Consider the following 14,861-nt stretch of genomic DNA (forward strand, 5'->3'; position numbering starts at 1 on the left):
ACTCAAGGTTGCCTCGGGTCTCGAAGGCGAGATCAGGAAGGCGGAGGAGCGGGCCGAAGAGCAGTCCCGGAAGGCTGCCGACTTCCGGGAGAGGTGGGAGAAGGCCCAGCAGTCAGCCGACAACGCCCGCCACCGAGCCCGATCTCTTGAAGCCAAGCTGGCCGAATTGGAATCGGCCTTGGAGGAGTCCCGCGCGAGCAACCAGGAGCTTCATTCGCGCCTGGAGGAGGCTGAGGCTGCTCGCGTTGCTGCCGAGGCGAAGCACATGGAAGCTCGGGCCAATCTGCTGAGGGTCTCCTCCGAGGCGGACGACCGGATTGTGGCGAAGGTCATGGAGGCGAAAGCTCAGATTACGGAGCGAGCGGAGGCGGCGCTGGCCGAGAAGAGCGCGGAAATCGGGCGTCAGGCGGTACAGGCCTATCGTCAGTCCGCCGAGTTCATCCGTGACATGTCGGACGCGGGGTCCGACTCCTTTGTCTTAGGCTTCGATGAAGGCCTGGCGAGGGTGTCCGCTAGATACCCCGAAATTGACCTGAGTGGGGTCTCCCTCCTCGACTCCCCTTCGATGCCATTGCCTGCTGATTCTCCAACTGTCTCCCTACCCCTTGCGGGTGTGCTCGCCGTTCCCGACCCAGGGGTTCCTCCAAGCTGACCCTCTGTATTTTTCTTTGTTCTTTTCTTTGTATGTTGGCGTTTTGCCATGTTGTATGGGTCTCGGCCCTGGTGCAACGAAAGTTAATGCAAACAGAGTGTTTCCTCATTTCACTTTCATCCTTCCTCTTTTTAACTCTCGGTAGCGCCTCGCCGACTCCTGACTCTTGAAGTTCCTCCGGCGCTAGGCCAGGCATCCGAGGGTTAGGCCTCAGGAAATTCATCCGGCGCTAGGCCAGGCATCCGAGGGTTAGGCCTCAGGAAATTCATCCGGCGCTAGGCCAGGCATCCGAGGGTTAGGCCTCAGGAAATTCTTCCGGCGCTAGGCCAGGCATCCGAGGGTTAGGCCTCAGGAAATTCTTCCGGCGCTAGGCCAGGCATCCGAGGGTTAGGCCTCAGGAAATCCTTCCGGCGCTAGGCCAGGCATCCGAGGGTTAGGCCTCAGAAAATCCTTCCGGCGCTAGGCCAGGCATCCGAGGGTTAGGCCTCAGGAAATCCTTCCGGCACTAGGCCAGGCATCCGAGGGTTAGGCCTCAGGAAATTCTTCCGGCGCTAGGCCAGGCATCCGAGGGTTAGGCCTCAGAAAATTCTTCCGGCGCTAGGCCAGGCATCCGAGGGTTAGGCCTCAGGAAATTCTTCCGGCGCTAGGCCAGGCATCCGAGGGTTAGGCCTCAGGAAATTCATCCGGCACTAGGCCAGGCATCCGAGAGTTAGGCCTCAGGAAATTCTTCCGGCGCTAGGCCAGGCATCCGAGGGTTGAGCCTTGGGGAATTCCGCTCGTTGGTCGGCCAAGGCTGGCGCAAGCCGGGGCGACCGGTCGGGGCTTCAGGCTAGTCTGCTCCCGGGATGATCATCGGGTTAGCCTGGCATCCGAGGGCCGAGCCTCGGGGAATTCCGCTCGTTGGTCGGCCAAGGCTGGTGCAAGCCGAGGCGACCGGTCGGCGCTTCAGGCTAGTCTGCTCCCGGGATGATCATCGGGTTAGCCTGGCATCCGAGGACTGAGCCTCGGGGAATTCCGCTCGTTGGTCGGCCAAGGCTGGCACAAGCCGAGGCGACCGGTCGGGGCTTCAGGCTAGTCTGCTCCCGGGATGATCATCGGGTTAGCCTGGCATCCGAGGGCCGAGCCTCGGGGAATTCCGCTCGTTGGTCGGCCAAGGCTGGCGCAAGCCGAGGCGACCGGTCGGGGCTTCAGGCTAGTCTGCTCCCGGGATGATCATCGGGTTAGCCTGGCATCCGAGGGCCGAGCCTCGGGAAATTCCGCTCGTTGGTCGGCCAAGGCTGGCGCAAGCCGAGGCGACCGGTCGGGGCTTCAGGCTAGTCTGCTCCCGGGATGATCATCGGGTTAGCCTGGCATCCGAGGGCCGAGCCTCGGAGAATTCCGCTCGTTGGTCGGCCAAGGCTGGCGCAAGCCGAGGCGACCGGTCGGGGCTTCAGGCTAGTCTGCTCCCGGGATGATCATCGGGTTAGCCTGGCATCCGAGGGCCGAGCCTCGGGGAATTCCGCTCGTTGGCCACGCGCCTGTCGCTTGCCGCTCGACGGGATTTCTCCGTGGCCAGCTACGATCGTGTTTCTCCTCTTCTCCAAGCGTCGCCTGGAGAACACCAGAAGGGTATTAAATGCTAATTGAGGCGTTACCTGGGAAATCGGATCGCCAGTTGCTGCTTGCAAGGAGTGTCAGTTAAGCGGCCGCGATACGCGCGTTCTTCGAGGCGGATGCGGCCTGGGCGCGAGCGGAGATACGTGGGCCGTGGGATACACACCGCCCGGAGTGTCCTGCATAAAGAATGCAATTAAGGAGAACGACGCTTAGGAGATCGTGGGAGGATACGCCTCGAGAGCCGGAACGGCTCCGGATTCGGTGCGCCCGCCTTTATTGGAGCCACCCGCATCGGAACGACCGGGGGGCCACAGTTTGGCTATAAATATAAGTGCAGGCGCGGTGGAGCCTGCCAAGCCGGAGCTATTCAGGTTGCCATGGATTGTGGACCTCCTCTCCGGTGTGTGGCTGGGAAACCCTCGCCGGAGGAACGGGAGGCGCGCCCCTCGCGACTTCCGCCAACTAGCCGTTTCATCTGGAATCAACAAGGAGGTTCTCCCCGGCGGAACTCCGCTCTAGGCGTTTCATCCGGGATCACATCCCCCCTCCTTTCAGCCCCGCCTCCCGATTGAGCTCTGCGCCAGACGCTTCATCCGGGATCGCGCCTCCTCGCGCTCTTCTCCCTTGTATTCCTTCCCTCCCCTTCTCCTGGGGAGGACCGGAATATCCCTTGGAGGTGGCGTTCCTCTGGAGGCAGCGGGAACTCCTCCTTCGTCCACTTCTTCTTCGTCCGCGCCGGGTCTTCGTCTTTTGCGTGAGGCGTCGATGGCGCCTCCGGGGAGAAGCACCCACGCCCGGTGGGATTGCAGCTGCTTCGGATGGAGGGTTCGGGATCCCAGATCTTCAGCTCCACGGAGTCTCCACCTCTTCCTTGTTTTCTTTACTCCCCAATTCCCCTCTGGAAATTCTTTGTAATCACACGAACACACCGTTGTAACCAGGAATTATTGAAATGAAAAGAATTGTACATTTTTCGAACTGTCTTCCTGGCTTTGTCGTTCTACTGGTGATACACCCGCAGGTTAGCGGAATTCCAGCTTCTCGGAATTTCTCGACCATCTAGGGCCTCCAACTGGTAGGAGCCAGGTCGGTTTACCCAGCGAACCCTATACGGGCCTTCCCAATTTGGCGCCAGCTTCCCACCTTTCGCGGGTTGAGATGCTTTGGCTCGCCTTAGCACCAGATCTCCGATTCTGAAAAGTTTTGGTTGGACCTTGGAGTTATAATATCGGGCCACCCTCCGCTGATACATCGCCATCCGAACCTGTGTCATTTCTCTTGCTTCTTCCAAGAGGTCCAGGTTCCCTCGGAGTTGCTCCGAATTGGCCTCGGGTCGGTGCGCGGCCACCCGGGGCGAGGGGAGTCCGAGCTCCACGGGAACAACCGCTTCCGTGCCATAGGTTAGGCTGAAAGGTGTCTCCCCGGTAGGGGTCCGATGCGTGGTCCGATACGCCCAAAGGACATTCTCGAGTTCTTCGACCCAAGCTTGCCCCGTCCGACCGATTCGCGCCTTAATTCCTTGGAGGATTGTCCGATTTGTGACCTCGGCCTCACCGTTGGTTTGGGGATGCGACACAGATGTGAACCGATGCTCGATCCCGAACTCCTCGCAGAAATCACGGAAACGCTGGTTGTCGAACTGTCGACCATTATCCGAGATGAGGACTCGGGGTACCCCAAATCGGACAATGATGTTTTTCTTCACGAACTTCCGGACTTGCGCCTCCGTGATAGTGGCCAGCGGCTCTGCCTCCACCCACTTGGTGAAGTAGTCGATTGCAACAATCAAAAATTTTCGCTGGGCTGAAGCGATGGAGAATGGTCCGAGGATATCCATTCCCCACTGTGCGAAGGGCCAGGGCGCGGTGATTGGTGCCAAGGGGACAGAAGGGACTCTCTGGACGTTGGCGTGGCGCTGGCAGGCGTCGCATTTCCGTACGTGATCCTTCGAGTCCTCCAACAAGGTAGGCCAATAATAGCCTTGCCTCATGATCTTGTGCGCTAAGGACCTAGCCCCCAAGTGCGATCCGCAGACGCCCTCATGGACTTCGCCGAGGACGTAGGCCGCCTCCGAGGGGCGGAGGCACCTTAAGAGGGGGGCGGTGAACGAGGTCCAATACAGCCTCCCTTCATAGAGTACGTAGTGGGCGGACTTCTTGACAAGTCGCCGAGCTTGATCTTCGTCTTCAGGGAGGATCCCTTCGGCGAGGTAGGCGACGAGCGGGTCCATCCAAGACGGCTCCGGATCAATCGCCATCACCGCTCCAGCCTCGCCGATGCTCGGGGCATCCAGGGTCTCCAGGTAGATTGCCCTCGACAAGTTGTGCGCCTCTGTGCCCACCAAGCGGGACAACCTGTCGGCCCTGGCATTTTCGCTTCTGGGGACCTGCTGGATGTCGACACTGCCGAGGTCGGGAATGAGTGCTTGCACCTTCCGGACGTAGTTCTGCATGGTCGGGCTCCGGGCCTCGAACTCCCCACGAACCTGCCCGACCACCAGCTGGGAGTCGGTGAAGACCTTCAAACGCCGAATGCCGAGCTCCCTGGTGAGTTTGAGTCCCGTGACTAGGGCCTCGTACTCCGCCTCGTTGTTGGTTACTGGAAATCCAAACCTCAAGGCATACTCGGCTATCACTCCATCAGGACTGGTAAGGACCAGCCCGGCCCCTCCACCCTCGGGGTTCGACGACCCATCGATGTGAAGCGTCCAGATCGGGAGGTCGAGGCTGGGCGTTTCCGGCGGTCTAGGTTCCGCCTCCTGCACCGTGCACTCGGCGAGGAAGTCCGCGAGCACCTGGGCCTTGATAGCGGGTCGAGGCTGGTAGCGGATGTCGAACTCACCGAGTTCTACTGCCCACTTCACCAGTCGTCCCGCATTCTCGGGGTTGCTGAGGATCTGCCGTAGTGGTTGATCGGTTAAGAAGGTGACTGAATGAGCCTGGAAATAGGGGCGAAGCCTCCTGGTCGCGGTCAGCAGCGCGAAGGCGATCTTTTCAGCCTTCGTGTACCGCGTCTCGGCATCCCGTAGGACCCGGCTGATGTAGTACACAGGCTTCTGGAGCTTTGCCTCTTCCCGAACCAGCACCGCACTGACCGCGGTTGGGGAGACCGCCAGATAGAGGTAGAGCATCTCCCCTTCTTGCGGCTTGGACAGTAGGGGAGGAGACGCCAGGTATTCCTTGAGCTGGTCGAATGCTGCTTGACATTCGGCCGTCCAGAGGAAGTCTTTCGGGCGTTTTAACACCTTGAAGAATGGTTGGCAGCGTTCGGCCGATTTTGCCACAAATCGTCCAAGCGCGGCGACCCTTCCAGCGAGCTCCTGAACCTCCTTTACTTTGGTCGGAGGGTACATACCTTGGATGGCCTTGATTTTGTCCGGGTTGGCTTCGATACCCCGCTGGTTGACAATGAAACCGAGGAACCTCCCGGCCGAAGCGCCGAAGGCGCACTTCGCTGGGTTCAGCTTCATGCGAAACTTCCGCAAGGTGGTGAAAGTCTCCTCCAAATTCGCGATGTGCTGGTCTGCATGGCGGCTCTTCACCAGCATATCGTCCACGTACACCTCCATGTTCCGGCCGATTTGCTCTTTGAAGATTTTGTTGACGAGGCGCTGGTAAGTGGCGCCAGCATTCTTCAGACCGAAGGGTATTACCTTGTAGCAGTACAGCCCCCGGTCTGTTATAAAGGCAGTTTTCTCCTCGTCCTGTGGGGCCATCATTATCTGGTTGTAACCGGATAAGGCGTCCATGAAAGACAGCAGCTGATATCCGGAAGTCGCGTCGACCAGTTGGTCTATTCGCGGAAGCGGAAAGCTATCCTTAGGGCACGCCTTGTTCAGGTCGGTATAGTCGACGCACATCCTCCACTTCCCGCTCGCCTTCCGGACAAGTACAACATTTGCCAGCCACTCGGGGTAGCTTACCTCCCTTATGAATCCTGCCTCCAAGAGCTTGTCTACCTCCTGGTCGACCACCCGGATCCGATCCGGGGCACAGTGTCTCTTCTTCTGCTTTATTGGTCGGTGGGTCGGGTCGACGTTGAGGGCGTGAGAAATGACCTCCGGGTCGATCCCAGGTACATCGGCCGCCGACCAGGCAAATACATCGGCATTGGCTCGGAGGAATTCCACCAACCGGGCCCGAGCTCCCGGGTCGAGATTGGCGCCGACCCGGACCGCCCGGTCGGGGCGGCCTTCCTCAAGGGGGACTTCGACCACACCCTCGGCCGGCTCCCCCTGCCGCAAGGCCACCTCGTCTCTGGCATCAAGGGACTCGACGCTTAGGGCTTCCACGGGCTTCTTCCCTTTGAGGGTTGCTAGAAAACATTGCCGTGCGGTCGGTTGGTCACCTCGGACCTCTCCGATCCCGACCGCCGTGGGGAACCGCATGAGCAAGTGGTACGTGGAGACCACCGCGCGAAGGGCGTTCAGCCCGGGTCGCCCGAGGATAGCGTTGTAGGCCGAGGGAACACGGACGACCAAGAACCCGAGTCGCACCGTGGCTTCTGCGGGTGCGACGCCCGCAGTCACAGGCAGCTCAACGACACCTTCCGCCGGGACAGCGTCACCGGTGAATCCTACGAGGGGGGTGGACATTTTGTGCAACAACTGTCTGGACAAGCTCATCTTTTGGAAGGCCTCGTAAAACAAAATATCAGCTGAGCTTCCACTATCCACAAGAACACGCCTTACATCATAGTTTGCCATAGTGAGGGAGATCACCATGGCGTCATCGTGGGGAGTCTGAACCCCCTTTACATCCTCATCAGAAAAGGTGATTACATTGCCGACCTTCTGCCTCTTTACGACGGCCGTCCCTGACGCTTCCGTCGAGCCCCCTGCGTTCCTCACGGGCCGAGAGCAGCCCCCAGTGATAGTGTGGATCACGCCCGCAACGGGTCGATTCTGCTCCCGAGGCTCCGGAGGAGCCGGGTCGGCCGGACGCGGGTCTGCGGGGGGACGTCGGTCGCTCACATATCGACCGAGACGCCCCCGACGGATAAGAGCCTCGATCTCGTCCCGAAGCTGGAAGCAGTCCTCTGTGTCGTGGCCGTGGTCTCGGTGGTACTCACAGTACGCCCGGGAGGGCCTCTTTCCAGGGATCCTTCGTATCTGTCTCGGGGCCGGGAGGTCCTCCCGCCCCTTGATCTCCATAAGGCTCTGGGCCCGGGGAGTCAGGAGAGGGGTGTACCGGTTGAAACGTCGGGGCGGAGAACGAGGGCGTGGGGCGCCGTGGTTCTTCGCCGGCGACGGGCTTCTGCGCCGACGCTGGGGCGTCGGGCTCCTCCTCTGGCATGCCTCTTTCCGCCTTTTCTTCCCAAGCTTTTGTGGGATCTCGGCGGCCTCCTTGCTCCGGTGGGCGGCCGCCTCCTCGGCGTCCGCATACTGGTTCGCCCGGGACAACAGCTCTGGGAAGCTCCGCGGCAGGCGTTTGTCCAGGGAGAAGGTGAGTCTGCCCTTCCGGAAGCCACGCTTCAGGGCTGAAAGAGCTACCTCCTGACTCAGGTTCCGGACCTCCAGCGTAGCCCTGTTGAAGCGGGTAAGATAATCCCGCAGGCTTTCTCCCTCGTTTTGCCGGACATCAAAGAGGGAGTCGGAGACCAGTCGCCGCCGGCTACTGACGGCGAAATGAGTGATGAAGAGGCGAGTGAACTGGTCGAAGGACCGGATTGAGTCAGCCTCCAGCCCGGCGAACCATGCCCTCGCCGGGCCACGGAGGGTTGCCGGGAAAGCCTTGCAGAGAAGGGGATCTGATGCTCCGTGGAGGAGCATAAGGGTCCTGAAACTCTCGACGTGATCCCGCGGGTCCGCCGCCCCGTCATAGGGCTCGATCGCCGGCATTTTGAACCCCGGCGGATTCGGGGTCCGCAGGATCCTCGAGGCGAGCGCCGGCTGGGAGGAGATCTCTAAGTCGGCGAAGGGATCTTTGGAATGGCCCTTCAGGACCTGGAGTTGTCGGTGGAGATCGTCCACCCGCCGGTCCAGGGAACGCGACCGGCGGGTGGGAGACAAGGAGCGGCGAGAGGGGGACCGACTGGAGCGCGGGTTCCTCGAGGACTGGGGGGTCTGGGAACGCGCCCGGGCCCGCCTCTCGTACCCCGAGCAGCTCCGGTGGGAAGGTCCCGGCAAAATGGAGCGTGCTCAAGAATCCTCCTCGCGCCGGCGCTCCTCCCCATGGGAGAGGAAGGAACGCGGGTTGAGGAGGACAGGCGAACGCTCAGGCAGCGGCGGCTCCTGAGCCTGCTGCGGCGCCCGGGACATCGCACCCTGCAGATTCTGCACCGCCTCCGCGAGGGTGCGAACCTGCTGGGTTAGCTGGTCGAACTGGGCGGCTTCGACCATCTGAATGGGCGGTGGGGCGGTGGAGTGTTGCTGAGAGCGTGTTGGGGATGCAGCGGCCTTCCGGCCAGTGGCGCGAGAGGCCCCGCGACCGGAAGCATTGGAAGCTCCACGACCACCTCGCCGTGCCATTACGATCGCTCTGAGATCCGGGCCCTTCCTCTAGCGCCAACTGTTGCTGGTGGTCCAAACCGAGAACGATTGGCACAGCGGTGTGAACGGGGTTCCCTTTGAGTTGCTTTGGTTACGCTCCGCCTTCCGCCGTGAAACCTGCAAGCAAGCCTCGCACCACCACCGGGGTAGTGGGGGCCCTCCGACGATCAAGTCAGAGGAGATCGAAGGAGAAGGAGAAGGAGAAGGTAGCAGGTGAGTTGATACTCTGGAAGATATATCTTACCCTCCCCCTTCCCCCCCAGCCTCATATATATCAGGCTGGGGGGTTTTTCCGGGGATTCGTCATCGTGTGGCACGATGGGGCTGCCACTGACATGGCCGTTACAGGGCGTCGTGGGGCAGCGCTGGGTACAGCCATGGCAGGGCATAGTGGAGCTCCGCTTTGTACGGCTGTTACAGGGGATCGTGGGGCAGCGCCGGATACGGCCGTTGCAGGGAGTAGTGGAGCAGGAGGCCGCGGCGTGCCTCAGAGGAACAGTCTGTTGTTGTCGAGAGATTGTCGACTTGGGGCTGCGGAGCCGAAGATATCCGACCCGAGGTCGGATTGCTGGATCAAGGGGCAGCCGTAGTCTTCCTGGGCGCGCGTGCCGGTCACGTGGGGCATGGTGGCTAAGTTCCCCCGTAACAAACATCAAGATAAACTCTTTTGGTTGGATGGATAACTATTAGGTATGACTTTTTTATTCAAATGTTGATGAACTAAAATTGAACCAAAACAGCTAGTTTATCACTCACTTCTCAAGTTGATAAATTTTTTATCATTTCATATTATGATACAATTATTATGTATTTTAACCTTTCAAATATAAAAGGTTTTTTCATTATTTTGACTTTAAGACTAATGATTTTTCATTTGAAAAGTGACTATAATGGAGCCAAATTAAGATGAGCTATAAATTTCTAAGCATATATGATCCAACAACTTATGATCATCTAAATCGAAGATCTTGCAAAAAACTTAAAATAACAAACGTGTGATTTAAGGCTGTAAGCTATCTTACAAGTATATTATATAAAAATTTCTTCTTATAAAATGGAGTGTTTTGCATACACACCCTTGCAAATATGGTTTATTGCATATTTACCTTCTAAAAAAGCTATTTACATCTACCCTTGCGATCATCCTATTTTTGTAAGAATTCTCGTTCAGTAAGATGTTCACAAGTAACCATTCTATGTGTAATATGAAAATATTATCCTTTTGCTTTAGTACTCTTATAAATTGAACATTCAATTACATTATAAAGGCTATATTTTTGCATAAATCTTTTTCGAAAATTGATACAAAAGGGAAATGAAATTATTTATATTTAAAATAATTATTAATTAACACCATCAATCAAAAATATAAAGAGTGGGGCATCATTAGAAATTGGGATAATTAAAGGATATATGAATATAGTTATTTTCAAAAGGTTAATATGCTATAAACCATATTTACAATGGTATATATGAAAAAACTATAAAATACTTTTTGCAAACTAACCCTAATTCTTTTTCAAGCAAAACTTAGATATCGGTAAAATTTAAGAAGATTGTGCTAGAAAAAAAATGGCTTAATAACTTATTGGAACCACCGATAGTCGACAACTGCTTGACATGTACAAGGCAACGTGAAGCATACCATCTCTGTATCCAGACTAATAAGATTTTGTAAATATCTACGAGCTTAATTTTATATAATAAAAAATTATAAAATAATAATATAGTCAATTAAGACTCATATTTGGTTGGACAACGCAGATGTAGCTTCTTAACAATTGCAATGATGTTCATAACAACTTCTGAGCAATACCATTATACATAAACAATGATAACACTAATAATAGCATAGCTAACAATAAGATCCCTATCACACCTTCCATGCGAAGTCATGTTCCAAATTGGTGAAAGAAATGCATGGTTTTGACCCAAGGAGACAAAATATACACTCCTTAGGCTCCACTTTAATTTGCAGGACAAAGGAGCACGGCATGTTTATACCTCCTAAATGTATGCCCGCAGAACAGAGTAAAACGTGGCCCAGTGTCCCTACCCCGCTATTGTTTCAATTTGCAGAACAAAAAACACAGAAAACCAGCCAATCAAATATTGACTCCACCAAAGATGTCCTACGTGTTATGCCCTGAATCCTTGGTTTTGGTACACGGTGATGGAGAGCAAATCCGGCCCCGGGTATCGCGGTTGGATGCCAACGGTCACCGTAAACGGACAACGGCCGCAGGGGAGCACGTGCGAATCATGGAAAGGAGGAAGCTTCCGCGGTCCGGTTACCGTCAGGGGCGGTCCGTGCACCAGGCCACTCCCTCCAACGGTCATATTGACCGAAAGCGCCATTATCACCTAACGGTCATATTTACTCCGCCTCAGCTCCGTTGGATCCTCATCCGACGGTCTAGATACGAGAATCGGGTAGTCCCGGTAAGCCTATCTTTCTACGGTCAGCGTGTTTTCCATGGCCTAAATGGTGTCCGTAGTGTCACTAGCTTCTACGGGGAGGAACACAGAGAGAGAGAGAGAGAGAGAGAGAGAGAGGGCGAGCATGGGTAAAGAGCGGAGGGAGGAAGAAGACATCAAAATCTCTAGTTTTTCTTCTTAAATTTTTCCAATTTAAAAAAGTGATAAATAAAACATCATCTAGAGGATAGGGATTGCTAGAGAGATCGGTCTCGAGAGCTGAAGTTGGTTGTTTTGAGGTTGTGTGCTTCGTTAGAACAGTTGCTATGGAGGCATCAGAGATCATCCATGGTGGCGGCTTAGAGGCTTCTGTGACGGGAGAATCCGTGCGAGCTTTGCCGTGGGATGTCCATGGCTTTGTGCTCGAGATGTGCGGCTCCTCCCGGTAATGTTTTATTGAATCCAATTCATGATTTCTTTGCTTCTTTCCATTCTTTGATTCTTTTATATTGGCTTTTCTCCTTTTTATTTCTTTTTTATCATTCAAACTTTCCTTCTTTTTTCCAAAGAAAACACCCCTTCTGGTTTCTGAATATAGACGCTGTAACTTTTCAACTCATCTGTTCTTAGTTGAAGTTTTCCAATTCTTTGAAAAATTCTTTACAGACGCATCTTCCCCTTCTTATATATAAGCACTCTTCTAACAAAGAACAAGTATTAATGAATCGTTATAAGAGTTGAAGAAACGAACATACATCGCAGGGTGAAACAAGAAGGGAAGAGAGGGGTTGATTAGATATATAGAGAGAGAGAGAGAAGAGAAAGAAGGAAAATAATAAGATTAACATTCAATCCAAAAACTAAAAATCAAAAAGACAAATTGGAAGAGAGTAGAGGATGTTGGCTGGGTGCTCCTCAGCGCTGCTGTCGCCGAGGCACCGACTAAGGAGTGACGCTTCCGTGCAGTTGCAAGGTTCCCATTTCCAGCTGCAGGAGAAGCTTTACCCTTCGAAGCAGAGGATGAGTACCCAGCGCATTGACCTCCCTTGCAGCTTCTCCAGAAAAGATGCCCCACGGGTCGCCCTTTCACTGGAGAAGCCGGCCGAGACCAGAAGTAGTAGTTGCTCTTTTAGGCCGAACCCAGTAACACCTTCTTCGTCTTCCGTAGCGGCGCAAGCAGTCTCATGGGAAGGAAGGATAGAGATCACTGAAGGCGGGCTTTGGGAGAGACGGCGGAGCTCCAAGAGATTTCACGAGAGGAGCTCATCGGAGGAGGATTCGTGCCTTGACCGAGCCAAGAGGACAAGGACCGGCGACGCGACCCAGTTTGCTGGTGGTGAGGATGACATATGGTTTCCTCAGTCCACCAAGGAGCATCCACTGGTGGAAGAAGGAGAAGAAGAGAAGGTCTTTCTAGTTCCTAACGCCGCTCTTTTTCCATTTTACACCTCCTCAAGCAGCACATTGGTAGGTTCCTTTGAAACTGAAAAGGATTTGGTCACAAGTGTTCAGCCAAACTACAAGTCACAGTCGGATTCCAGTTCATCATCGGATACCCACAGTTCATCTCCAAAGCAACAGAAGGATTCCTCCGAGAATGTAGCACGGAATGGATCTCAAATCCCTTACTCAACTCGATCTGCCGGCATAGCAGGTCAGGGTGAGAATCCCCAAACGGAGCAGCAGGGTATCGAGATTGTGAGCTTGCTCACATCGTGCGCGGAGTCTGTCAACTCCGGCAATCATGAAGCCGTCACCTTCTTCCTAGCTAGACTTGGAGAGCTTTCCTCCCCGACCGGAACCCCGATACGTCGTGTGGCAGCCTACTTCACGGAAGCGTTGGCCCTCCGAGTCGTGAAGCTCTGGCCTCACATCTTCTCCATTACCCCACCGCGGGTGCTTGTTGATCAGACAGATGATGATGATGCCATTGCACTCCAGCTGCTCAATCAAGTGAGCCCGATTCCCAAGTTTCTCCATTTCACAGTGAACGAGAGACTGCTCAGGGCTTTTGAAGGAAAAGACAGGGTTCACATAATAGATTTTGACATCAAGCAAGGACTTCAGTGGCCTGGTCTGTTTCAGAGCCTGGCTTCGAGGCCTGATCCCCCAAGCCATGTGAGGATCACCGGGATAGGAGAGTCTAGACAGGACCTTCAGGAAACAGGAGCTAGGCTGGCGAGGTTTGCAGAGGCCTTCAATCTTCCTTTCGAGTTCCATGCAGTTGTTGATAGATTGGAGGATGTGAGGCTTTGGATGCTTCATGTGAAGAGGGAGGAGTGTGTTGCAGTGAACTGCATCCTAGTGATGCACAAGGCACTCTATGATGAGACTGGAGGAGCTCTCATGAATCTGTTGGGTCTGATTCGAAGCACCAACCCAGCAATCGTTCTCATCGCCGAGCAAGAAGCCCAGCATAATGACCCCAGGTGGGAGACAAGGTTGGCCAACTCACTTCAGTACTACTCTGCCATCTTTGATTCACTGGATTACAGTCTACCAGAGGATAGTCCAGCCAGGATCAAGATCGAGGAGATGTTTGCGAGGGAGATCAGGAACCTAGTTGCCTGTGAAGGGAGTGAGAGGGTCGATAGGCACGAGAAGTTCGAGAGGTGGAGGAATCTGATGGTGGATCGTGGATTCAGATGCATGGGCATTGGAGAAAGGGAGATGCTTCAGAGCCGCTTGCTTTTAAGGGTGTATGATGGTGAAAACTACAGCATAGTTAAGCAAGGAGAAGGCAACGACGGCCTAACTCTTAACTGGTTAAATCGGCCTCTATTTACAGTGTCCGCATGGGCACCCATTGATATTGCAGGCAGCTCCTCTGCACCTCAGCCAAGCTAATGGGACTGCCTTTCTTCATGGTTTGGTTTTCTTTTCTTTATAAATCTCCAAATATTCTTTTATACCTTCAAGAAAAACACAGAAGTTTATCATCTCTTTTGTTCGTGAAATAGGAGAAAACTTTCTTTTTTCTTAGATTGTATTTTTTTTTCATTCTTTGGTTGCTGATCATCAGCAAGAATTATGTTAGAAAGAGAAGTTTCATATGACACCTCTCGTTCAGTTCATTAGAATTTGGAGTTTATTTTGTTGTAATTCTTTTATTTTCTTTCTTTGTAATTGGAAGAAAAAACAGATGTTTTTATTTCTTTATTGATGTGTGTCCATTGTTTACTTTATTATAATTGCAGTTCATGTTGGACTGGATATCATTTATAGCTGAATTCTTGTGGATGTTATGGATCATAAAGTACTTGGATCCCCTCTTCTTTCTTAGTGCTGCTGTGAATGTGATGTTCCTTTCATATACATTATGCCATTTTGCTTTTATTGAATTTTTCCTGTTTCACTGTCTATATTCTTTGTCCTTAGATACAATCAGGTACTGCAAGACATTACCAGAGTAGAATATTCAGGATACATACCAGGGCTAGTGGTTCCTTGCTTAATTGGATAAGCATAGAGGTTATTTTCTTGCCAAGTATCCAAAATTTAATGAGTATAAGCTTTCTTTTCCATCAAATTAGATAAAACAAACAAAAGGCATTTAATTGAAGAGTGAAGCCTGTTTTCAATCTTGGATAAACAAATGCTTAAATCTTCCAAGGGTGTCTATGCATAATAACTTGAAACCTTTACAAAATAAATAACCACTGAAGGGAATATAAGATCCTTTCTGATCAGATAAAATATTTGTTG

At 53.5% G+C, this 14,861-nt stretch overlaps 1 protein-coding gene across 1 annotated transcript; it reads left to right on the plus strand.

Annotated features, from left to right (window-relative positions):
* Nucleotides 1-11,222: 11,222 nt before the first annotated feature.
* Nucleotides 11,223-14,347, plus strand: LOC103715078 (GRAS family transcription factor). The gene has a single exon (XM_008802592.5). It carries the CDS (start codon nt 12,054-12,056, stop codon nt 14,001-14,003), a length of 1,950 nt encoding a protein of 649 aa, XP_008800814.2. The 5' UTR covers nt 11,223-12,053; the 3' UTR covers nt 14,004-14,347.
* Nucleotides 14,348-14,861: the final 514 nt, after the last annotated feature.

The sequence above is a fragment of the Phoenix dactylifera genome, chromosome 16 (assembly GCF_051530095.1).
Source record: "Phoenix dactylifera cultivar Ajwa chromosome 16, Ajwa_hap1_PhDact_Kaust_v1.1, whole genome shotgun sequence".
Lineage (NCBI taxonomy): Eukaryota > Viridiplantae > Streptophyta > Magnoliopsida > Arecales > Arecaceae > Phoenix > Phoenix dactylifera.

What these genes read in the sequence shown, in the direction of transcription:
- LOC103715078 (XM_008802592.5), top strand. Translation starts at nt 12,054, where the DNA reads ATGTTGGCTGGGTGCTCCTCAGCGCTGCTGTCGCCGAGGCACCGACTA.